Source organism: Alternaria triticimaculans, assembly GCF_023758025.1.
Source record: "Alternaria triticimaculans strain BMP 0046 chromosome Unknown scaffold_4, whole genome shotgun sequence".
Classification (NCBI taxonomy): Eukaryota; Fungi; Ascomycota; class Dothideomycetes; order Pleosporales; family Pleosporaceae; genus Alternaria; species Alternaria triticimaculans.
This window is the reverse complement of record NW_026055961.1, coordinates 1,931,554-1,954,905: the sequence shown is the minus strand read 5'-3', so window position 1 is coordinate 1,954,905 and position 23,352 is coordinate 1,931,554. Positions and strand designations below refer to the sequence as shown.

Here is a 23,352-nt window from a genome sequence, read left to right as displayed (position 1 = left end):
GTGTTTGGAGAACTAATAGGTCTATATGGCCAGGCTATCGATGTTCGAGGTTGTCGCAATGCCGTTGACCTCGGGAGGCCATGTGCAGCTATCGCGCCGCTAACGCCAAAAGCAGAAAGAACCTCGGTCATGGTTGCCCGGAGTTGTGGGGTTTACCCCGGTCGACTAATCATGGCCAGCCGTCTCAATGCGCTGCGTCTGCCCTCGGTATTCCCAGGTCCGTTAGAACGCGACGGGCTATGTCCGTCTTCTCGTTCTGGCATCCTTCTACTTTTACTCTACTCCCTCCATAAGATTCCTTGGCTCGGTACTGATCATCAACACGACACCGATCTTCAACCACTAAGATGCCGTCCGAAAGCCAGTATCCTAGCTTGCCGATCCCAGACGTTGATCTGGTAAGTTTGACATAGGGAGATAAGCCCTTTTGTGGAACTAATGCTGACGTTTGTCTTTGATCGTAGTGGGGGTTTCTGTTCGAAAGGAACGACAGGCCGTACGCAGATGACAAAGGTATGTTCTCATGTTTTGTCAGCATAAGTAATCACTAAAACGGGACATAGTAATCTACTTTGATCCCTACACTAAGCGGTCCTACACATACGCCCAGGTCAAAGATGCCGCTATCAACTTTGGCAAAGGGCTAAAGGCACTCTGGGACTGGCAAAAAGGCGATGTCCTCGCTTTGTACACACCTAACTGCATCGACACACCGGCGATAACATGGGGTTGCCACTGGGCGGGCGGTATCCTGTCTCCAGCCAACCCAAACTATACGGTCGATGAACTTGCATTCCAACTTAAAGACTCCGGTGCAAAGGGCCTGGTGACACAGTTACCTTTCATCAAGAATGCGCAAGAAGCGGCAAAGAAGGTTGGCATTCCTCTTGACCGGGTGATCGTGATGGGCGACCAGAAGGATCCTTCTTACCAAGTCAAGCACTTTACCAGTATCATCAACACAGCCGGGTCTTCCAAGTGGCGGAGAACAAAGGCTAGCAATCCATCGGAGGACCTTGCATTCTTGGTCTACTCCAGTGGAACCACAGGTCATCCCAAGGGTGTCATGTTGACCCACCGCAACATCGTCGCCAACACGATGATGATCAAAGCCGCGGAGGCTGGTAAACTGCAGCCCACAGGAGGACCAACTGGCGAAGGCGATAAACTGCTAGCTTTCCTGCCATTCTTCCACATTTACGGTAAGTTCCTGCATGCGCTCATCTAGGTTGTTCTCAACTGACTTCGACTAGGTCTCACGTGTCTAATCCATCAAAGCTTGTACTCTGGTCTCCAACTTGTTGTAATGCCGAAGTTTGACCTGGAGGACTTCTGCAAGTTCATCCAAGAGCTCAAGATCACATTCGCGTATGTGGTCCCACCAATCGTTCTGCTCTTAAGCAAACACCCTCTTGTATCGAACTACGACTTGAGCTCGATCCGGATGATGAACTCTGGCGCGGCGCCTTTGACAAGAGAGCTTGTAGAGGCAGTTCACAGCAGACTGCAGATTCCTGTCAAACAAGGATACGGCCTTTCGGAAACCAGCCCAACAACGCACACCCAGCCCTGGGAGGACTGGGACAAGACCATCGGATCGGTGGGCAAGCTTCTTCCCTACCAGACAGCTAAGTACATGTCTCCAGAGGAAAAGGAGATGGCAGTGGGTGAGGTTGGCGAACTATGGATCAAGGGCCCGAACGTCTTCAAGGGCTACCTTAACAACCCTGACGGAACCGCGCATGCAAAGACAGCAGACGGGTACTTCAAGACAGGCGATGTTGGATACCAAGACAAGGACGGAAACTTCTTCATCACCGACCGCGTGAAGGAGCTCATCAAGTACAAGGGATTCCAGGTGCCACCTGCTGAACTAGAGGGTATCCTGGTCTCGCACCCGAAGATCAATGACGTAGCAGTCATCGGAGTCTACTCGAAAGACGATGCCTCGGAACTACCGCGCGCCTACGTCGTGCCCAAAGATGGAATGGGCAAGACGGATGAAGACGCGAAGGAGATCATAGACTGGTTGAGCGCCAAGGTCGCGCACCACAAGAGACTCCGCGGTGGAGTGAGATGGGTTGATGAGATTCCTAAGTCTGTAAGCGGGAAGATTCTTAGGCGGATGCTCAAGGTGAAGGCGCAAGAGGAGGAGGACAGCAAGGCGAAAGCGAAGTTGTAGACTACCTTTACCGCGAGACTGCAGTATATGTATATCAATATACATGCGTCTCTTACCAGCTGGACCCTTGAGTCTTTCTTTAACTGTTGATCGCTCTCACCTTCCATAAGCTTTCTTCTTCCTCATCTCTTCTACTCATCTGGACCATCTGAAGGCTTATTTTCTTCTCACCAAGCCTCCTCCCGTCCAAAAGACATCAATACTGTCATACAGCCTACGTGATCAACGAGATGCAGAGTGAGCCAGAGATTTGGATGATATCAATGTGCTCTTCCAAACTAACGATATACCAGCTTCCAAACCCCCACCTACACCAAGGGCAACTCCAGCTCCCAAGACCACTCCGAAGCGGAAAGGAGACGTCATTGACCTCGAAGAGTACGAAGCAAGGCCCGAAAAGAAGCCTTTCGTAGCGGTCGTCAGAACTCCGGCTCAGAAGGAAGAAGACGCATTGTATCACATCTCGGTCACTGTGAACCCCAAACTACACAAGTTCCCCAGCGCGCTGCGGGAGAAACTCCAGAAGGCTTATCAAGCTGCATGTTATGCACAGATGTTCGCTCTCCAAGCCGGCATTATACCCACATATCGCGACACCTACAGTATCATAGAAGGCGAGCGCATTCGCTCCGAGTCCTTCATCTTCAAAACCACGGAACTGGCGTCTAACATCCTCGACCTCAGCATGGCCAATATCAAACTGTTAGAGATCTTTGCCAATCGCAAGGGCTGGCCGTTGGAGAAGAGAACCTTCGTGGAGCTTAAGACTCAAAGCGACCTAGAGAATCCCGAATTTGTCGAACTTCATTCCGTAAGGCATGGGGAGCTGGGTTGGGGGTTTGATGCAGCAGGCTGCCTGTCGTTATACGCCACTGGCATTGTTGGGAGCAAATTGAAGGAAAGAGTTTGGTTTGTCGGCGGTTGCAAAGTCAAGGTTGAGGAGCCTTGAGAGTATCTGGCATGTTTGCGGAGAGCGGAGGTAGAGCGTCGGACTAGGTATGAACGGGGTTCGTTACCATGGCCATGATCTCGGATTTGCTATTTTCATGGGAACATCGACTGGATGGTCGTGTGTGGAGTTTTGCCGATTTATAGTCGTCATGTCTTCCGCTTGGGCGTTTGGGGTTGCGAACTTCAACAATCGGTATTGATGATGTCCAGTCGATTCCGGGGTGTGAGGTGGCGGGGTTCCATTTCTGTGCCTGTAAGGCCGATTCCGTCTCGGGGATTGCTACAGTACTCCAAAACCAAATCCCAAAAAATTACTTATGTCAATGTTCCTGGACAAGAGCGCTTTGAGATTGAGAACGTTGGTGTTCGTGACTGCCGTCCAGAACATCGGGGAGAGCACGTGCCTGCTTACAGCTAGCGCCATCTTGGCACCACCGCACAGCCGAGCCAAAATTACCCTCTCAGATTTGCGACTCTGAACCCATCTATCGACAACATCACGACCGTCACGATGCCGAAAGAAGTCAAGCAGAAGTCTGGCCTCATCGTTGGCCTTAACGCCGGCCACAGTACGTCTCCCCGCTCGCCGCTCTCGATACGCACCGATCGCTACAGATGAGAAAATTCGTGGATGGAGGCTAACACGGTCTACAGAGGTCACCCCCAGGACCCCCGCTCCCAGGATCTCGAGGAGGAAGGGTTTCCTGTCGAAGCGCACTGCCTTCGTCCGTGAAATCACCAAGGAGGTTGCCGGGTACGTTCCAATCCGAACTTTTCTGCAGAGGCACTGCGCAATTGTTCGCCGAACAGCCCGCTAACTTGACGTGTCTACAGTCTTGCCCCATACGAGAAGCGCATCATCGAATTGCTCCGAAACTCCAAGGACAAGCGTGCCCGCCGCCTAGCGAAGAAGAGGGTACGTCTCCCACCCTAGCACACCACGACCGACCTCCTACACGCTCCGGCACATCCAAGTACGAACATCAACTAACACATCACAGCTCGGTACCTTCGGTCGCTCAAAGAGAAAGGTCGACGAGATGACCCGCGTCATCGCTGAGTCCAAGCGCGCTGGTCACTAAACGGTTCACGAAACGCGGTGGATGATGCAACACGGCGGACGAACGACCGACTTACTTTCCGATTTCTTCCTGGGTGTTCGGTCTCTTTTCACAACGGGCGGCTCGATACGATCTCGGAACGTCACAACATACCACAAAAAGTATGACACGATTCATCGGAGTATGGCAAATGGACAATGATGGTTCCTGAACGTACCTAGCATGTGTCACTCAAAATCATGAAATGTGACGATTGGTTCACGCCAAACCAACCTGTCCCAGTGCACCCATGCGCGTGAGGTGCTGATGCGTTGATGCCTACCTAGCATGGATGTCAAATTCCTACTCTATTGCCCTTATCAATGGCAGAGTAAGGGCCGAGAAATGCTTATATTGAAACGCGCCTTGCTCGGAGACGAGACTGCTCAGGCTTCACACTTCCTTGTGTGGGTGAGGCCTCGAGCAGGGGCGTGGACATTCCAACAACTTATATGATGTCTTTTTTCACACTTCCAGACGACTTGCGATGCGATACAGCACATGCAACTCACTCTGATGTCTCGATCAGACAGTAGCAATGATTGAGTATTTCAGATCGTTCGCGGGAATTGAACATCATGCATTAATCGTAATTCTGTCAAAACCAGTAAATGCTCCAAGATGACTCCGTGCAACCCTAATGGCCACAACTATGACAGTGTAGTCGTTTAATCGTCGTGACCAATCTTCTCCAGTTTGCCAATCTCGCGCTTCTCGCCAGTCTCGCCCACGAATCTGATGCGGTCGATACGCGTCTTCTCGCTATCGCCCTCGGCGTCCGCGACAAACAGTACTAACGAGTAGACGTTCTGGAACTTGACGAAGCGCAGTTCAAGCTTGGCCGTTTGTGTCTGCTCATCCCAATCTGACGGCTTCAGCTCGATCGTCTGAGTCGCTGGGATGTCTTCGGCCTCTTCGAATCCCAGGTTATTTGCCCTGTTGGTCCAGACGTGAATGGTCTTTGGCCGCACTGGCGCTTCGTCGTCGTCTTCGTCGCCGGATACGCAAGACGTGATGTGGATAGTGTGAACCTTCAGGTTGGCCATGAAGGGTACGTACAGCATGAGCTGGTTATCGACATCGCTCTCTACCCAGTCCTTCTTGCCTTCTGAGCCGGTTGCCGCACCCTTGCCCTTGTTGAGCGAGCTCGGTTGTGATGTCTCGAAAAGCGTCTTGACAGTGCCGAAATCGCTGTCCGCGTTGAGGAGATCGAGACCCCGTGGGTCCACGGAATCGGTCACGTCGGTGTATCCGCGTGGTAGACTGGCGCCTATCCACGGGCCGCTTCCACTGCTGCTGCCCCCTGCACCAGAGGCGCCACTGTTTCCCTTTCCATCGTTCTCTGCCTCCGTGGCGAGGGTCTTGATCGCCTCGGAAAGCTGCTGTGGATTCGAGCCGGCGTACTTCTTTATCTGCTGGTTGTTCTTGTAGATGATGAACGTTGGGGTACTAACAAGCGTTAGAAAGCGCTCAAATGTGTGGCCGTGCTTGGGGAATGTGCATACTTGGTGACGTTGTAGCTCTGTGCAATCTGCGCCTGCTGTACTGTGCTGACTTTGGCGAAGGCGATCTGTCCGGGCCGAGTGAGTTGACCGGCTAGTTGGTCGTATACGGGCGCAATCGCTTTGCTCGACGTGTTTTCTTCATTGTAGACTGCAAGTACCACACATTAGCATCCGGAGTTTGCCTCGTAGATGCCGGGTCGCCGCTTACAATTGATGACTACAATGCGCGAAGAGGAGAGCAGCTCGCTCAGCACTGCAGGCCTCGTGATTTCGATGACCCTGGACATGGCTGTGGGTGTATTTGGGAGCTGGTGATGTTGGCGGTAGAAGAGGCGCGACTTGCACAGAAGGAAGCGCCCGACAATTAGTGGGGCGCCATCAGCGCGGGGTGGTGGCATTCCGTCACCGACGTGTGTACCTAGGCCGGGTCCCATCTGCAGGCACCGACACCTGCACACGCGGCAAGGCCACCCCGAAGCTTCCAGAAAGATAAAGCTGCAATCGCGAACAGCCGCCCAAACACTTCCTCCCTCAACGCCACTGGAGCCCAGGAAGACGACCACCCGCCGAGTCTATATCTATTCCATCGCCGTCGAAGCATCGTCCTCGCCATCGCCCGCCAACCACGTCCATCACCACCGACCGCGGTGACTGCGCTGTGAAGCCATACAGGCCCACGAAGGATTGGTAAGCGCCCCTACTGGCGTTGACCGTCCGCGACACTGTGAACATCCACCTAATTGCCTCTATGGCAGGCCCAAACAATCTCCTACTCAGCTTCGCCGAAGCAAAGCTTCTACACATCGCTAGCATTATCCTCCTGGTCGAACGGAGCGACGCCACCCGAAGAGCCCATAGCTGGAACTGCTGGTACTCCCGCGCCATTCTGATAGCAAACGCGCCCGCTGCTTTCCTTCTCGCCCACAGCCTCTACCGACTCCTACGCGCATGATGTCGCACGTCGTAGTATTCAACTCGTACGCGAGGACTTTCAAGATCCCGACCACGCCCACCAAGTACTTGACAGAGGTGCGCGATGAGGCGTGCCAGAAGTTTGGTGTCAACAAGGACCAGTTCACGCTCAAGTACGCCCCAACATGACAATACGTTAATTCACTACTGACCGGTGTACAGATACAACAACAAACCCATATCCCTATCGCAACAAATACGGCTCGCAAACCTCCCCCAGGGCGCCCGACTGGAACTCGTCCAGGCCTCGCGATCACCCACCGTCATATCCGTAGCGCTCCAGCTCCCCGCGACCGAGAAGAACGTACGCCTCACAAGCAAGTTCGCGAGCAACACTTCGTTATGGGAGATCTTGCGACACTTTGAGAGTGGGCAAGGGGCCAACTACAACTTCACACAGCGCGGCATCCCCGAGATGAGCGGCGCATCCGGTGCTGGCAGGCTGCACTACGAGCAACCTGTCATCACTGTCATGCCAGGTCACAAGGAGCAGGCCAACTTTGTTGAGCTACAACAGACTCTCAGCCAGCTGGGCTTTGACAGCGGCTCAGCATTGTTAAAGCTGTCCTACAGGAATAGCGGAACGCCGCTGGAAGAGGCCATGGCACAGATAACGCAATACTTCAAGTCCAGCGAGCCTGCGTCTGTCGGTGCCGAAGGCGCACACGCTTCGACAACTGATCAATCAGCCTCAATACCAGACCCTGCCCAGGCAGCTCCGGAGGCGACAGAAGTCGTAGCAGGCGAAACTGTTCGTAACGAAGAGCCCGATCCACAGCCGATGGAGGTCGACTCTAAACCGGCCGCTAAACCTACACAAGAGCCCGAGGTGTCTACCGAGAACAACGCGGCTGAGAGCATAGAGAATACTCCTCCAGCAGCATCATTGGCTGCGGCAACGTCAACAGCGTCGTCCGCGCCCGTAGAACCCGTTCAATCACCAGCACCGACCCCCCAACCATCATCACAGCCATCTGAACAATCTCGCAACGTCCAGATCTTCTCTGCGCCAACATCGTCCACTCCGCAAGCAGCGCGAAATGCCTTCAACGAGAACGACTACCTCCCTACCATTGAACACGCAAAAGCACATCAAAACGCGTTGTTGACCAAGACACGCAATACGCGTCTGTTGTCTGACAAAGAGTTGGAGGAGCAAGAAAAGGAGCGGCAGGCCAAGATTGACGCTGCAGCTGAGAAGGGCGGCGCACTCCGCATTCGGATGCCGGATAATGCGCTCATTCAGATGAACTTCACAAAGACCGATACCGCCGTCGGCCTATACGACTTCGTACGCGGCTTCCTGGAGAAGAAGAACGAGCCCTTCCAGCTCAAGAACACGGGTCCAACAGGTCGACTCGTCCTCATTCCCCAGGACAATAAGCGCTTAGTGCACGATCTACGTTTCTTCAACAATGAGCTCGTCACGTTCCTATGGGCAGACAACGCTAGCGCGGAAGCAAGGGCCAGCCGACATGTGCTCTCGCAGGAATCGCAAGCGAAGGCGCAGGCGCTCAAGGTCGAGGAACCGGTACGGGAAGAGAGGGCTCAGCCGCAGGCTTCTCAGGGCCAGACGGTTGCCGACGGCAAGCGCAAGGCTAACATGAGCAATGAGGAGAAGGAGAGCAAGCTAAAGAATCTGCTCGGGAAGGGCTTGTTCAAGAAGAAGTAGAGGTATTGCAGAGGGGGATGGGATATTAGACATTCGCGTGTTTCCAGACGAGCATTTTCAGGGAGTTTGGCATCGGCGACGGAGCGCTTTCTTCTGCAGTGCAGTGTATCCTGCCACTTGGCAACTAGTTATTAGTAGCAATCCAGGATCATGATCAAGAAGATCACAAAGCTTCGTTTCCACGATTTCACTCAGCATGAAGAGCTGCCAGTTGGTATCGAGGAGTCTAACTTCGCGTGTCGGGGTGGGTCAATGATGCACTTTTCCAGGTTGCTAATTAGCGGAAGACGCCTTCCCAAGCTAAACCTTGAGTGAACACATCTCCTTCCTTTCGACACCATCACAGTATCATCATCATCTACACAATTTGCTCTGGCAAGAAAGTCATTATGAAACGCCCTCGTCGATTCGATAGATTCGTCATTGACAGTGATTATGGCTGGCAGCCTGTGTTCTCGTTCACCGCGCGTCGCAATCGGCACCAAGCGGGCTAGATTGCCTTTGCCCCCAGTAAACACATATGAATCGGGCGACGCATAAGAGCATGGAAGCTGTGGCAGATATGATATGATGACCTCGATATGTCCTTGAAAGGCCTTCATTGTTAACTGAACTCGCAAGGGCACCAGGCCGTAGCATCCGCTAAAGTTTCGTCTTCACCTTCGATCATGTTTACATAACTGGATACAGCGTGTATGCTTGACGTTACAAGGCAACAACTCTCTCCTTCACCGTGCACCACAATAGCCAAATTCGGTCGTCCTGCCGCCCGAGCTAGCAGCAAGTCACCCTCACCTTCACCGCGTGTGCGGCAGTCTCGACAGATAGTCACTGTTTCCAGCTCAAAGCTCCGTTGCCTAAACACGACAACCCAACAGGTCCGCAGACACGGTAAGTACTCGGCGCCGAACCTGCCCAGCAGATACTGGCACTAAAACAAGCAGATGCAACGAGAAATCACCATCCTAAGCTCTGATTCGAGCAGCTCGGGCGACGACGACGATATCATCTTCGTCCGATCGGTCGAGAAGCCACGCGCCCCGAAAGGCAACGGTCGTCCAACCAAAAAGCGCGCAAACCCCAACAACGTCTCAGCTCAGACGGTTTCCCCAAGCCCGGCGGCCAAGAAGCGGAACGGCGGACCTCAGGATACAAAGCGTACGAAAATCAACAACGTATCAGCTCAGGCTGTCACTCCTACCTCTGCGACCAGAAAGCGAAGCGAGGGTGATCAAGCTACACCACGCGTCAACTCCAACAACATCTTCGCTCAAGCTCTCTCACCAAGCCCTGCGGCCAGAAAACCAGTCAGTATTGGTCAAGATCCAATGCATACGGGACCCTCTGACTTCTCGACCTGGGCAGTCTCCTCCAGCTCTGCGGCTAGAGCGCAGATCGGCGATAGAAATGCCTTGACTATTGCTGCTGAGATCAACACCACGGCGCGTGGCCCAGGACAGAAATCTACATTCATGCTCGCGACACGCAAAGTTCTGGAAGCAGCGCTGGGCAAGGAGGCCTTGGAAAGCCAAGAGAAATCCCTCCTTGAAGAGCAAGAGCGTACTGATCAGTACATCGCGCAGCTAGAAGAAGCAGTCAAGCAGAAGGGAGGAGTGAATGTTTCGCACAACCTCATCGCCCAGAATCATATAGCCATGTTGAAGGCGAGGTATGAGGCAAAGGAGAAGACCGCCTCGACAGAGATCAAGATACTTCGCGAGAGTAACAAGAAGCTTACAGAGGACAAGACAAAGCTCACGCGCAGTGTCAAGCTAGTTCGAGACGGACATGGCGCTGTGGAGGGCATGGCTCAAGACGATGCTAGTGCGGAGATTCAGATACTTCGTGAGACCAACGAGAAGCTCTCTGATGAGAAGACTCAACTGTTGTGCACCATCAGTCTCCTCCAAGATGAGACTCGTATGTGGAAGAACAAGGCAAAAAAGAAAGAAGCTGCCGGAGAAGATCTGGACATACTGCGCGAACGCAACGCAAAGCTCACAGGAGAGAATGCTGAACTTGTACGCAATGTCAAGCAACTCAAAGACGAGCACGAAGAAGATCTGAAGACGCTACGTGAACGCAACGAGAAGCTCACAGGAGAGAATACCGACCTCACAAACAATTTCGAGCAACTCAAAGACGAGCACAGTACTCTGAGGGCCAATGTCTCCGCCTTGACACAGGACCTCTGTGAGCAGAAGAAGCTCTTTGCGTCCAAGAAGATGCGACGATCCAATGGAGACGTCAAGGCCGCCATAGCTGAGACTAAGAAACTCAAGAATGAGATCAAGCGCTTCAAGGCAAGGAACAAAGGGTTGGCTGCACAAAACACCGACATGTCCGGCAAACTCGCGGAGCTGGGCACTGAGCGCCGTACCGCTATCGACAACCAGAAAGCCGCGAAGCAGTCAGCAGAAGAAGCTTCAGTCGCACGCGAGCACATCGAGAAACTGCAACAACAACTCGCCAAGTTGGATGGAGACTTCCGCGAGCGAGGTGAACAGCTTGCCGAGCTCAGCCGAGACTCCGAGTCGAAGCACGAGATGAAGATGCAGAAGAAGGCCGCCATCAAAGACAAGGGCCTGCTACAAACGCGTATGGTCGGTATGTTCACGCACTATCGGAACCTCTTCAAGAAGAATAAGGCTCTGCTAGAGAAGCTGAAGTCGACGGCTGAGGCAGAGGCAGATGGACAGGCAGGAAAAGCTTACCGTAAGGAGCTGAAACTGTTGAAGGGTCGGCCGCTTGAGAAGCTCAGCGAGTTCAAGAATCAGGACTAATCAACTTTATCGGCGGCCGTGCACGGAGAGGAGGGTGTTGGAATCTTACGAGAGACTTTCGTCGCGGTGCTACAAGCGGGCGTCTACTTGGTGGATTGGTATCATGAAGGGGTATTTGATGTACATCGTCGATCGTGTTGGTGTACGAGGAGAGGAGCTTGTCGGCTGTATCATCACCGCGGCCTTTCATGTCTTTCGGACTGGAACATCGGCTGTCAAGAGTATGAGCACGGCGAACTCGCTGAGTAACTAGTCAAGCTCTAATTTCTCCTAAATCTCCCACATTTCTCCAACGCGTAATCGCTGTGACCTAGAGATGATAAGTAAACGCTAAGAGGTATCGCGGTAGGGAACGGATGTGAATGAGACGAGGGGTAATGAAATGAATGCTTGCAACTCACGCGTAGGGTTGACGTGACATGCGTACTGCGTCCGAGATCATAAGATAGCATGTGTATTTGCTATCCAGCCCACGCGCAGCACTCATTGAGCGCAACTCATTTAATTTCCAAATTTGTATAAGACAACCTATCTCTCGCCATCCGGTACCGTTCTCTCATCATACCATCACGCCATGTCCCCTTCCCGACAAACCAAACAGAAAGCCATGGAAACTACTCTGCAGCACCTCCAAAACGAGTTGAACATCCTGAAGAACGACACAAAAGATCTCCCCAGCGAGATCAACAACCTGCGAAACAAGAACGCAGAACCCGCGAGCAAAATGGCTCTCGTCACCGCAACTGTCGCCTTCACCAACACTGTCAATACTCTCACCACCGAAAGCACAGCCAAGATCCGCAACGACGCAGAAGAAGGCAGGAAGACCATCACGGATAAGATCAAGGAATTCCAATCCCTGTTGGAAACCTGCGTGGAAGAAACCGTGAGGGGGGAGATGATTCCAAACATGGTTTCATGTATGGTTCTGGATGAGATGAAGACTGAGATGATGCAGGAGGTGCAGAAAGAATACGCGAGGAAGGCTGTGACTGTTGCGGGGCCGGAATGGATTTATGAGAAGTTGGAGTGGATGGTGGGGAATGCGGTTGAGAAGGTTACGAAGAGGGTTGACGAGCTTGAAAAGTAGCTGATAGTCAAGATGGAAGGACGGGGGAGGGAGGTGGTTAGTTGGGACGTCGGGCAGATGGTTGTTGTCTTTAGATCGGTGGATGCATCGCCTCCACGTATCTACCCCAATTTTGTAGTGTTTGTTATCATAGGCGTGACACAACACCTTGATTGAATCATCGCTGATGGAAACAAGGCCAAATCATTGTTTCGATGTGCAATCGCCTCGTCACTAGGAGGCTCTTAGCGATCGAGGACGGCTATCGAGCTCATAGCATGCGTACCACGAATAAGAAAACCGCTGATTTGCCATGTAATCATGCGATCCAGTCATTCGGTTTGTGACAAACCCCCAAGGGATGTAGTGTAGTAGCACTATAAGACATCCGCCTTCTCACTTCTTCGTATCCTGTTCATCTTAAATCTCATCACCACAACGACAGGAGACACAAGCTCAATGGACCCCCCATTCCTCCAGAAGAAAGACATCAAACCGGCCACCCAACCCGCCAAAGATGCTAGCCAACTTCTCCTAGAGGACATTAGTGCAATCAGAACTGACATACAAAGTCTTGCCCAACGATTCGATCGCATGGAACGCAATATCAAGACCGCGGACAAATCAGGACTAAACGAAAGACTCACTTCATTCACCAAGGCGGTCGCCGTCAGGAACCGTGATGGAAATCGGGTTAGAGCTGAGGCTGCGGGGAAATTGACTAAAGAGTTGAGGGAGGAGGAGGAGAAGATGGAAGAATCGGCATACTACTGGTTCAGAGACTTGAGAGAATGGCTGAAAAAGGGCTTGGCGAATGTGGAGGAGACTGAGAAGAGGTCCCATGAGCACCTAGAGGGGGTGTCGAAGAGGATAGATGCGGTTATGGACGAGCAAGAGTGATTGGGAGAGTAGGCGTTGGAGTAGACCGACTTCGCCTAGCATAATGTCGAAGAGCAGTTAGTGGTATGAAGACATGGGACATGGGCATGGACAGGCCTAGAGCTCAGTGTATATCTCCGTAATGAAGACGTGAAGTCATGGATTAAGCAACTAAAAGTGATGGTACTCTTTCCGAGAACACGCCGTAGCATCAGTCTCACTCCTCACGCACAATGCAGTTTGTCATGTCGCCCATACTCAAGTACGCGAACATTCCAACTTCATTCTCCGACCAACTTGCACGTTCTCTAGACTTCGCTCCATGCAAATAGACAAACCAGGCCATACCATATAAGTATACCACGGGATAAGTCAATGGAAAACAGCGAAATTACGAAATGTCACTTCCCATCCAACCAATTCCTTTCCGTGAGGAGATCAAAACCCTGATTGAGCGCATCGCAGCTCTACAGAAGGAACTCAAGGAAAAGACAGACAGACTCCACTTTCTCTATGGCTTCGAACTGAGGTCTTCTGCTGCGCCAGTAGGCAATAACAACGACGATGAAGGAGCTGAGGATGACAAAGATGATGAAGAGAGTGAGAATGAGCAAGAAGTCGAAGCAAAGAAGACGCGCATCAAGAAAACAGCCGCCAAGACAAAGGTCAACAGAGCAGCCATCAAGAAGACAAGCGTTAATAAGGGCGGAAGCAAGAAGGAGCCGAGATTATGCAAACAGTGTGAGGAGAACTACCTGGAAGACAACGCCCGTTCCAACTGGGTGAACTGTAAGGAGTGTAGAGATAAGAACACGGAGGTGTGGAGTGAGGGACGGGCAAACAGGGAGCGAAAGCAGAAGGAGCAGAATGCAAAGCGAAAGAAGCAACAGGGAGATGAAGTGGAAGGAGACGAAGTAGATGACGAAGTAGAAGAGGCTGAGGAAGGAGATGAAGACAATCTAGAAGAGGACTCAGAAGAGGAGCCAGAAGAGGAGGAACAGGAAGCAAAGAAGAACCAGGGCAAGCAACTCTAAGACCAAGTCTGGAGAAGCTGCTTCAGAACATACTTAGCTTGTCACCGTCGTGTAGTTCCAAGTATAGCACCATCAAAAATCTCATATTCATCACCCCAAATGCGAATAACCTAAGATAATATCCCCTTTCTTCCCCATCGTTCATGTTTATGCCTGCCCAGAACCCAATCGCTCATGCCATGGTATAATACCCGAATGAATGACGCCAGTAAATGCTTCGACAAAGCTCGCTGAACCCATTTTGATGCCGCTAAAAACAGACGTAAAAACAAACAGACGCTCGCCGTGCTCTTAGCCCCAAAAGATAAGAATAATCCAAGACCAAAGGAGTGTGATGCCCACAACACCAAAGCAACAAAGCGATAATATAAAGGAAATGTATGTTATCATATGATGTCGTGTTAGATCAGAGGGCCCGCCATCATAGGACTTCCCCGCGTGTTGTTCGTCAAAGTGGGTTCATATGCTCCGGGTGAGCCCGAAGAACCTGGTCGTGGTCGGTAGTAGCTGTTTGCATACTGTGCGGGAGGAGCTGCATAAGCACCTTGTTGCGGTGGGAGAACACCGGGTGGCGTAGAGTTCAGCATGTTGCGGTTGCTACGGCGTCGACCAAGCACTGGTGATGCAGGAGCACCTTGAACCGTCCCAGTGGAGTTGCTGGACTCGTTTGAATTACTCCTCACGTGCTGTGCTGTAGCTGGCTGCTGCATCTGAGGAGAGCCAGTTGGATTCGCCGGACGCTGGAAGCCTTGTGTGAAGGGATTGGTACGAGCGGGCACACTCGTGTCTCGCTGACCAAGTGCTTGTCTTCTGGTCTCGATAAGTTCCCGAGCCCGAAGATTGCGTTCGTCCGGAGTCAGCCCGACGGAACGAGCAGCAGGTTGCGCAGGGGCTTGTACGTTCTGTGTAGGTGATGGGGGTGGTCTCCCATTATCAGCCGTGCGTAAGGCTCGTGTAGATGGCTGGGGAGCGAGTTGGCGCCGCGATGGCTGAGGTCGTAAATTGAGACGTGATGGCTGAGGCCTCACGCCTTGCGGAGGGTTGCCAGCCTCCCTAATATTGACGCGAGAGCTTGCTGGGCGCAAGGTAGCTACCGAAGACTGATCACGAAGAACTTGACGTGAGTTACGATTGCGCACACCACGTGCCTGCACAAATGCAGCCCAAGGGTTACCGCGCGCAGCAAAAGGAGGAAGAGCCGCACCCTGGACATGCAAGCCCATGGCAGCATGAGGAAATGCGTTCGCTGCGGCAAAGTTGCCAGAGTTCCTCCTGCTATTTGCCGAAGATGGGCGAGCACCGACTCGACTTATAGGACGATCTATCATGTCCATGGCTGCAGCTGCCTGTGTCTGTGCTATCGTATCGATGGAGTGTTGCGAAGAGGCTGAGGAACTTCCAGGGGTCAAGACGGCAGAACTATTGCTGTTGGAACCAACAGAAGGCGCACGATCAAAGCGGCTCATGTTGCCGGCATTGCCCATCGCTGGTAAGCCAGGCGACATGGCGCTTCGTCGAGGTGGCGATATTGGGAGTCGCGGATCCATGATATAGTTCGTGCCATTGTCCATAAGCGGCGTTCGAATGCGCGCAGGAGGTAGAAAGGGGGAATAGGCTTGCGCGGGACTGGGCCGATTTCTGTTCCTTGTTCGAGGGCGAGACAGCGGTGTCATGGTGCGTGGTTCAACGTCTATCAAGGCGCCTGCCATCTGGTGTTGTTGGAGAGCTTGTTGATGGGCAGCGAACATCCAGCTGATACGCGGATCGTATTCCCGGCGTTGCACACGAGGAGCCCCTCGCCTGTGCCCCTGGGAATTATCCGAGTTATCATCAGTGTCCGCCTCGTTGGTTCCATCCGCAGCAGCAGGCCCCTGGTTGTAAGCGCGAGCTGCAGGGTTTCGCAGATGGGCTTGTGAGCGGCGCGTCCGCAGGGTGTTCAGGGCTAGATCGACGTCGCCATCTTGGTCAGAGTCATCGTCGTCCGCTTCCCCGTCTTCGTAGTGGGCTGTCGCGCTCGACAGGACAGAGGATCTTCGGCGGAGACCACGCGAGGTATTCAAGACGCGGACATTGGCGGTTCTGGAAGGCGGGCGTATCGGGGCACTAGGCCGAGGACGATCTGCAGTAGGTGTTAGAGAACCGCCCATTCGGCTTCTGTCATTTGAGTTCGCAAGCGGTTCCCACCCAACGGTCGTCCTTCCTCCATCGCTGTCATCTTCATCCTCTTCTGCCATCTCGTCGTCGTAGTCGCGTTGTAGCTCCCATCCCTCCTCTCGCAACAGTGCTTGTGTATCTTCGTCGAGCTCCTCAGTGGAGACGTCGGTGGAGGTTGTTGACGCTGTCTCACGGGAGGATCTCGACCCGTTTGCCCGATGTAAGACACGGGTTTGAGCAGGATTCCTCATGCCCCTACGAACGGGCCCCTCGTCTTCCTCGTCTTCGTCTTCCTCCTCGACGGTGCTTGAGCGGTTTGATGATGACTCAGATTCGACGATGCGACGTGCTCGGGCACGCGCTCTGTTACCCGAAGGCTGGGCAGCAGGGCCAGGAGTGGACGATGCGGCGCTTGGTGAACTCGGTGCGGGTACGGCCTCGTCATCGATAAAATCGTTCATCGAAGAGTCCTCGTCCAGACCATCTTCGTCTTCCTCCTCGACCGTATCCATTTCGTCGCCGTACATGTCTGAGACTATGCTCTGTGAGTAGGAGCGTCGGCTGCCGGCTTCGCTGTGCGTAATCGGTCGTCGTCTTGCGAATGCCGCTGCATTGGGTGCCATGCCAGCGTCCAAGAAGCGTCGCATCATGAACGAGCCTTGATCTGGGGGGTATGCGCCCCAGTCTTCCATGCCGTCTCCGTAGCCGTCGTAGTCGGGGTCCTCCATGTCCATTTCGGCGTCGAGGTCGTCTTGGTCGTGCTCTGACATCTCGTCCATGTCACTGAAGCCGGTGAAGCTGTTGCCCCATGAGACTTCGCCTGTCTCGTCGAATATCAGTCCGCAATGTGTGCATCCGCCGTCTTCCAGCTCCCAGGTACACAGCGGACATCGGTCAACTCCATCTTCTTGATCGCGCACGATTTGCAGTGACAGGCGGTTTTGGTGAGGTGGAAGCCTAAAGCAGCCTTTGAAGAGACCGCCAGCGCGGGGGTCCGCGTTATCCTTGTCCAGCTGTACAGCATCTGCCTCGTCTTTCTGCCACTTCTTGTGGTCTTCTATGCTCTCGCCCGTAGGCAGTAGTTCGGCTCGCGCGATGAAGACGCTCGTCATGTCTCGTATCTGACCAACTGTGTTAGACGTTGTTGTTGAATGGCATGCAGGCTGACTTACCACATAGGCGGGGGCGGGCAGGTCCTTTACGACGATGCGGCAGTCGGGGCATGTCTTGCGGGCCTTGTTGGCAACGAACCACGTGCAGAGACACTAGGCATGTTAGAGGGTGGCATGTGCGGTGGGAGGGTGCGCGTCTTACTGTATAGCAGTAGGTGTGCCCGCAGGATATGGTGTACGGTTGGTAGAGTAAGCGGTCACAGATCTTGCATGTGAGATGCGTGCGAAGGCTGTCAAACTCCGACTTGAGCGCCTTGAGCTGCTGCGGACGGTTAGTCGATGCATGTGCCATGCAAGAAAGAGTCTCATACTTCATCTGCGCGGCCCAGCTGTGGCGGCTCGTCCTTCTTGGTCAGCATCTTCTGTTTGAGGCTGTCTTTGCTTGCTGCCCGCGTCGGCTTGTCCTGGTCGATGAGTTTGGAGGCAGACCGGCTGGCCGTCGGCGTGCTCCCGCGCCCGGTCCGTGAGTTTGAAGGCATACCGGCAGACTGTTGCGAGGCAGGCGCGGCATGTGACGTCGTGTTGGAGGAGGATGCGATGGACGAGGCGGAATTCCTGGGGCGAGCGGTGGGCGGGGTTGGCGACGCTCGATTGTCCATGGCGGGCGGTGACTCTCTTTTCTCACGGCGAGGTGCAGCTGGGGGTTGGGAGACGGAGCATCTGCTCACATGGGACTTGCCCTTGTAGAGAAGAAAGACTATCGTTGGCAGTGGTTATGCATGCAGCAGCGGGTCTACTAGCCTAGGCATGTTGGCGCTCGGTCGCTGTTGCCCTTGCCCTCCGGCCATTTGCCGCAGCAGCCGTTCACTATCGACCTTCACTCCATCCTTAGCGCCTGCCGTGGAAAATCACCACCCTCCAGCGCCAACCATCGCCAACCATTTCCATGGCTATCTCTGCTCTCATACCTGGTCATTTCTCATTGGGTCCAGTGCTTCTATTGCAAGCTTGACACGCCAATGACGTGGGCCACGCGACTCGTCACGTTCCTGTCACATTCCATTTTCGCCCATGCCATCATTCAACGTTTTTGCTTCAGGTTTCTTTTGATCCTTTTTCCATTGAGCCGCGGTCCCAAACGACCACAGTTCAAAGACGCCAATACCTGGTATTCCCGGCGCACGAAAGAGGGCCTCTTTCCCCACAAGCTTCCTAGCTTTCGGCGCGGCACCACCACATGCAGACGCGGTCGAATTGACCTTCATTGTTGCGCTCACAGCTCATACCCGTCTCCGCTCCGCTTCACTCAGAGTGCTGATCATCACTGCGGTTGGAGTATTCGTGCTCGACACTTATCAGGTCCATGCATAGCGTCCCCGAGAAGGAGTGCCTGTGATTGTAGGCGGGACCTTGTCGGCTCCTCTAATGCGAAGCATGACAAGCATCCTGGCCGCACTGTTCAAGTGCGTAAGACGGCATTTTCTTTAATATCGTCCTCAAGCTGCGCACCACTCCGATCAAGTCATATAACCTTTACTGTGCACAAGACCGCCTAGCCTGACGAAGAGTGATGGTTTTCTGCAATTGTAGTCCTGGCCAAATACGTTACCAAGGTACATGATCGCTTGTCAATCACATGCATGAAGCATACAACTCATGACTAGGGTGCTAGCACTATCTCGTAAGTAGAATCGTAAGTTGTGGATGGCACGACAGCCGTCTTGATACACGCGACATGCTGTTTATGTGGGCTGGTCGTCCTAGCGCCCGCAGTCCTCCCGCCCCCACACTGGATGAAGCGTTGATGGAACTAGACGGGTCGTCACGTACCTAGGCATGTATACGTTGGCTAGCCTCTGTGGTTCTACGCGTGGGTATCAATAGTAGGTAGTGAGGAAGCAAGCAGCCAAGTTAGGTCTTCTTGAGTGCAAGGGAAGTAGCTCAAATCATTGAAGAATTGGCAACTGTTATGGAGCCTAGCAGTCGCAATATCTGTAATTGAAGGACTGTCATTATCAGATACTAAGATCTAGTGCCTGTATCGCGGACCTTGGGATACGCAGGGCAATTAGTGATATCGGGAAAGTGCGTGAGTGCCTCTCGACCTCATGTATGTTCTTATCGATAACGCACCTCCGCGGCGCATCATCCACTCTCGTCGCAACTGCCCAGGCCATCTTCAGGCTACCCGACAATTACACGCCAGTACGCGCCCTGAACACACTCCTTAGACGTCTTGTTCCCCGCTCTTCACTATGTCCGACAAACCGACCCCCTCGAAAGCCGACGAATGGAAGGGTTCCAAAGCCAGCAAATTCGACAAGTACGCCACCGCAACGATCGCGTCGCAAATGTATGCTGCACACAACAGGCGCTGATAGATTGGTATAGCAAAGCGTATAGCGAATACTTTGATCCATGTCAAGAGGCGGCGGACAAGAGTATAAAGTGTTTGAAGAGGAATGGTGGTGAGAGAGCTATGTGCTCGGATTTCTTCCAGTAAGCGCAGTACATCGGAGTTTCAAGACCCAGCATTGCATGAGGAGGCCTTCCGCTAATACGTGTTCAATCAGGGCATACCGAGAATGCAAAGAGCAATGGGTACGTGTTGTCCACCCTCGATCCAATCGACCGCGACTGTCCCTCCATGCCGTACAACGCGTCGCGAAACTGCCACGGAAGAGATGCTAATACCTATACAGCAAGAAGCAAGGAGAGAAGCGAGAAGGAACAAGTCATGGTTTGGTTGAGCAATGCGGGCAAGATTTGGGACGCGCGAATGTACAACATCTCCTCTCTTCATAGGCACGGCGTTTGACAATGGTTCACGTTTACAGGAACATACCTGGATCCACTGGAGGTACTGGTCTATTGGACGTGGAGATCAATTGACTATTAGATAGTCTGTGGAAGGATCCAAGCAGCCTCACTGCGCTTGCTACCAGATGCGACAAGCAGAGCTTTAACGCCATCGCCGAAGCATCTTCGTCCCAGCCACACACATTCATCTAGAGCTATAGCACCGCGGCAAGCGCGAACTCCAGTTCCAATGCCCTGACGTAGATGCGATCACGCAATTTCCCCAGACAAGCCGTCAACCCACCCTCAAGTACTGACGTGCTCGATTCATTGGTCATGCTCGTCGTACTTGCCCTGATTACCTTGCCCTTGCAGCGTGCATGAGGCTGTGTGCTGACGATCTGCACCCCACCACCCCACTAAAGCTACCCCTCCAAGGCATTCCAGGTTCCTTCTTTCCGCCCACAGCAACCTTCCATCCTCCACTCATCTCCCTCTCACCCTCCAACTTCATGAGAAGCCTCCTTAACCCTTCCTCTTTCCACCGCGCAACAACTCGAGCTTTCACCACGACCGCACGCATCATGGGTGTCCAGAAGACCATCATCCAAGAGGGCAACGGCCCATCCCCACAGAAGGGTGACAAGGTCACCATGGAGTACACTGGCTGGCTCAAGACCCAGTCCGGCGACAAGGGCAAGCAGTTCGACAGCACCACTGGCCGTGGTCCCTTCCAGACCCCCATCGGTGTTGGTCGCGTCATCAAGGGCTGGGATGAGGGTGTTGTTCAGATGAAGCTCGGCGAGAAGGCGAAGCTGGACATCAGCAGCGACTTCGCTTACGGCGACCAGTAAGCCTCCATGATGTTTTCTGATTAAGACCTAGTACTGACTTCATGATAGGGAGTTCCCTGGCTTGATCCCCCCTCACTCTGACCTCATCTTGTAAGTTCGCGTCACATGGGGACTCAACGAAAATGCTAACTCCGCGATAGCGAGGTCGAGCTCAAGAAGATCAACTAGGTCTACGAAGCATCCAACGACGGGAAGACACGATGATCGCTATCAGTGAATGGGAATAGTCAGAGGACAAACATAACATTCAATATACTCGGTCATGAAACTCGTTCACCAGTCCACGTTGTCTAATGTGCAGTTACATACTTTCTCATATTTTCAGATCATCATCGTCAAGCTTTCCATTTACGTGCTAAACTAAGTCGTATGTCACAGCATCGCCCGCGAACTACTGAATCTAGCCATAGGAGCATGCTAGATGAGTCCAAAAACACCTAAGCCCACGCAAACTGCAAGACCCACCATGCTGATGGAGAAACGACTGGCCGAACTCTCGGTATGAGTAGCCACCGAGGCGTCTGTGAGCCCATTTACCCACAGGCACATGAGCTGTGTGTCGGGAACACTCAGCGCATTGTCGACGCCTTTGTCTGGCGACCAGAATGTGGTGATGATGATATCAGTAAAGGACCCCACGCCGGTCTCATTATGGCTAAAGGCCAAACTGAGATCGTTGGACTTGGGGAGAGTCGGATGACAGTTAGAGCTCGCATTGGCAGAAGAGTTTGGCGGCGTAGGCGCTCCCTTGCCAGTGAGTGCTAGAAGAAGTTAGCACAGGGCTATCTCTTTGAATGAAATGGGGACACGAACGTATGGCTGAAATTGCATTCCAGGAAGTCATGTTTGTCTTCTCTGTACATTCCGTTGGGAAAGTCTCCATTCCTCTCTGTACACGCATGCAGCTCTCTTCCGTTGTCTCTGTTGCATTGGACGGAGAGAGTGCCAGCAGTGTGTTGGCCTGGGTTACCAGCGACGAAATACAGCTCGCTCCAATTGCCTCTGCGCAATCCCATGAGTAGTTGCGTCCAAAGGTGGTATTATATATGAACACAGCGCAACCCCGGTACGGGAGGTCGTCGCGATCGAGTTCAAGAGACGGAGGGGTGCCGAGATAGAAGTCTTTCTCCGTGGTTTGGTCCTTTATGGAAACTTCTGTGTCGAGATGGGCGGCGAGTGTCCACGTCAAATTGTTGTTGTCATCGAGGATGGCGGTGGAGAAGGATCTGAACCCGATCCTCTCATAGGTTCTGTTGGTGACATTGCATTTTGCTTTAATGGCATTGCTTCCATCAAGGGAAGCCTCAGGGCAGTGTACGTCGGCACACGAACCGACGGAACTGTTGAGGGCGTATTGTGCGGACGCGGAAGCCACGAACGAGGTAAGTAAAAACGAGGTTGGGAGCAACATCTTGAAGCGCTTTGACTTGGCTAAGCTCCACGATGGTATAACAGACGAGTAGGAGTTATAGACTTGTAGAGGCTTCTACAATCTTGGAGGACGCATGCAAGCCATGGTCTGGCACATTATATGTCTTGAGCGAACCACACCGCTGAGCTTCACTGTGCCACCTTCACATCAGGCCCTCTACCACGAAAAGCTTCTTTACTTCTTTACTGCGAGACTGGCTAATTACAAGGTATATGTGAGCTGTTGTACATGAGGCACAGTATACGTGACATGCGCCAAGTGCCGTCCTTGCCGTATAACCACCTGGGCATACTGCGTTGTTCAGGCAGCCAATTTCCATGTGTGATGTGATGGGATTTGATATCTCTGAAGTAAGGCGTCCCATACTCAGTACTTTATTATTGCTCCGACCGCAGCTGTACCGAAAAGATGCCGTGGTCATCTGGAACCCGGGAGATACGACCTGCGAGGCTGACTTGCGTTGATGACTGGGGATGATGCTGGGAAATAGTCAGGTGATCATGAGGAGAAGCGTTTGCGAAGCATAGTCAAAGGGAACTTCTCCATCGGAGAATAGGGTCTTGAGGACCATTGGGGTCGCTTCTGATAGTGCACGAATCGGGTGTCTAAAGCGGTTGATGCCCTCATACAGCCTTGCATCTGAGCGCGACATAGCCCGAGTCATGCTGCCGTCCGTCGTAGCAAGCTTTTCTCTATCATCTTGTACGTATACCAGGAACCTCGAACCCCGGTCTTGATGGAGTTGTAGAGCCTGCTCGGTTGCTATCTCTTTGCAGGCTGCCGTGGGTGACACAATCGGGGTGGACGGATTGGCTGTCATGTGGCAGGCAGTTCAAGGTGTTTCTCCACCATAA

General features: G+C 53.0%; 11 protein-coding genes across 11 annotated transcripts; 9 read left to right on the top strand and 2 right to left on the bottom strand.

Moving 5' to 3' along the window:
• Positions 1-347: 347 nt before the first annotated feature.
• Positions 348-2,182, top strand: J4E78_004231 (uncharacterized protein; the record flags this gene model as incomplete). The annotated part of the gene is made up of 4 exons (XM_049364860.1): positions 348-398; positions 465-513; positions 564-1,202; positions 1,254-2,182. The coding sequence occupies 4 exons, from the start codon at positions 348-350 to the stop codon at positions 2,180-2,182; spliced, it is 1,668 nt and encodes a 555-aa protein (XP_049223938.1).
• A 230-nt stretch (positions 2,183-2,412) lies between these two features.
• J4E78_004230 (uncharacterized protein) lies at positions 2,413-3,131 on the top strand (the record flags this gene model as incomplete). Its single annotated transcript, XM_049364859.1, has 2 exons — positions 2,413-2,419; positions 2,476-3,131. The coding sequence occupies 2 exons, from the start codon at positions 2,413-2,415 to the stop codon at positions 3,129-3,131; spliced, it is 663 nt and encodes a 220-aa protein (XP_049223937.1).
• A 319-nt stretch (positions 3,132-3,450) lies between these two features.
• On the top strand, positions 3,451-4,215 carry RPL36 (60S ribosomal protein L36; the record flags this gene model as incomplete). The annotated part of the gene is made up of 5 exons (XM_049364858.1): positions 3,451-3,458; positions 3,599-3,702; positions 3,788-3,887; positions 3,968-4,049; positions 4,135-4,215. The coding sequence occupies 5 exons, from the start codon at positions 3,451-3,453 to the stop codon at positions 4,213-4,215; spliced, it is 375 nt and encodes a 124-aa protein (XP_049223936.1).
• A 686-nt stretch (positions 4,216-4,901) lies between these two features.
• Positions 4,902-6,025, bottom strand: J4E78_004228 (uncharacterized protein; the record flags this gene model as incomplete). Its single annotated transcript, XM_049364857.1, has 3 exons — positions 4,902-5,682; positions 5,739-5,886; positions 5,947-6,025. The coding sequence occupies 3 exons, from the start codon at positions 6,023-6,025 to the stop codon at positions 4,902-4,904; spliced, it is 1,008 nt and encodes a 335-aa protein (XP_049223935.1).
• A 661-nt stretch (positions 6,026-6,686) lies between these two features.
• J4E78_004227 (uncharacterized protein) lies at positions 6,687-8,382 on the top strand (the record flags this gene model as incomplete). Its single annotated transcript, XM_049364856.1, has 2 exons — positions 6,687-6,823; positions 6,873-8,382. The coding sequence occupies 2 exons, from the start codon at positions 6,687-6,689 to the stop codon at positions 8,380-8,382; spliced, it is 1,647 nt and encodes a 548-aa protein (XP_049223934.1).
• Positions 8,383-9,326: 944 nt separating this feature from the next.
• Positions 9,327-11,165, top strand: J4E78_004226 (uncharacterized protein; the record flags this gene model as incomplete). The annotated part of the gene is made up of 1 exon (XM_049364855.1): positions 9,327-11,165. One exon carries the CDS (start codon positions 9,327-9,329, stop codon positions 11,163-11,165), a length of 1,839 nt encoding a protein of 612 aa, XP_049223933.1.
• Positions 11,166-11,739: 574 nt separating this feature from the next.
• Positions 11,740-12,255, top strand: J4E78_004225 (uncharacterized protein; the record flags this gene model as incomplete). The annotated part of the gene is made up of 1 exon (XM_049364854.1): positions 11,740-12,255. One exon carries the CDS (start codon positions 11,740-11,742, stop codon positions 12,253-12,255), a length of 516 nt encoding a protein of 171 aa, XP_049223932.1.
• Positions 12,256-12,693: 438 nt separating this feature from the next.
• On the top strand, positions 12,694-13,134 carry J4E78_004224 (uncharacterized protein; the record flags this gene model as incomplete). Its single annotated transcript, XM_049364853.1, has 1 exon — positions 12,694-13,134. One exon carries the CDS (start codon positions 12,694-12,696, stop codon positions 13,132-13,134), a length of 441 nt encoding a protein of 146 aa, XP_049223931.1.
• A 377-nt stretch (positions 13,135-13,511) lies between these two features.
• J4E78_004223 (uncharacterized protein) lies at positions 13,512-14,147 on the top strand (the record flags this gene model as incomplete). The annotated part of the gene is made up of 1 exon (XM_049364852.1): positions 13,512-14,147. The coding sequence occupies one exon, from the start codon at positions 13,512-13,514 to the stop codon at positions 14,145-14,147; it is 636 nt and encodes a 211-aa protein (XP_049223930.1).
• Positions 14,148-16,250: 2,103 nt separating this feature from the next.
• On the bottom strand, positions 16,251-18,072 carry J4E78_004222 (uncharacterized protein; the record flags this gene model as incomplete). The annotated part of the gene is made up of 5 exons (XM_049364851.1): positions 16,251-16,266; positions 16,332-17,422; positions 17,474-17,566; positions 17,616-17,735; positions 17,785-18,072. The coding sequence occupies 5 exons, from the start codon at positions 18,070-18,072 to the stop codon at positions 16,251-16,253; spliced, it is 1,608 nt and encodes a 535-aa protein (XP_049223929.1).
• Positions 18,073-20,796: 2,724 nt separating this feature from the next.
• On the top strand, positions 20,797-21,234 carry FPR1 (FK506 binding protein proline rotamase rapamycin-binding protein; the record flags this gene model as incomplete). The annotated part of the gene is made up of 3 exons (XM_049364850.1): positions 20,797-21,062; positions 21,115-21,156; positions 21,207-21,234. The coding sequence occupies 3 exons, from the start codon at positions 20,797-20,799 to the stop codon at positions 21,232-21,234; spliced, it is 336 nt and encodes a 111-aa protein (XP_049223928.1).
• Positions 21,235-23,352: the final 2,118 nt, after the last annotated feature.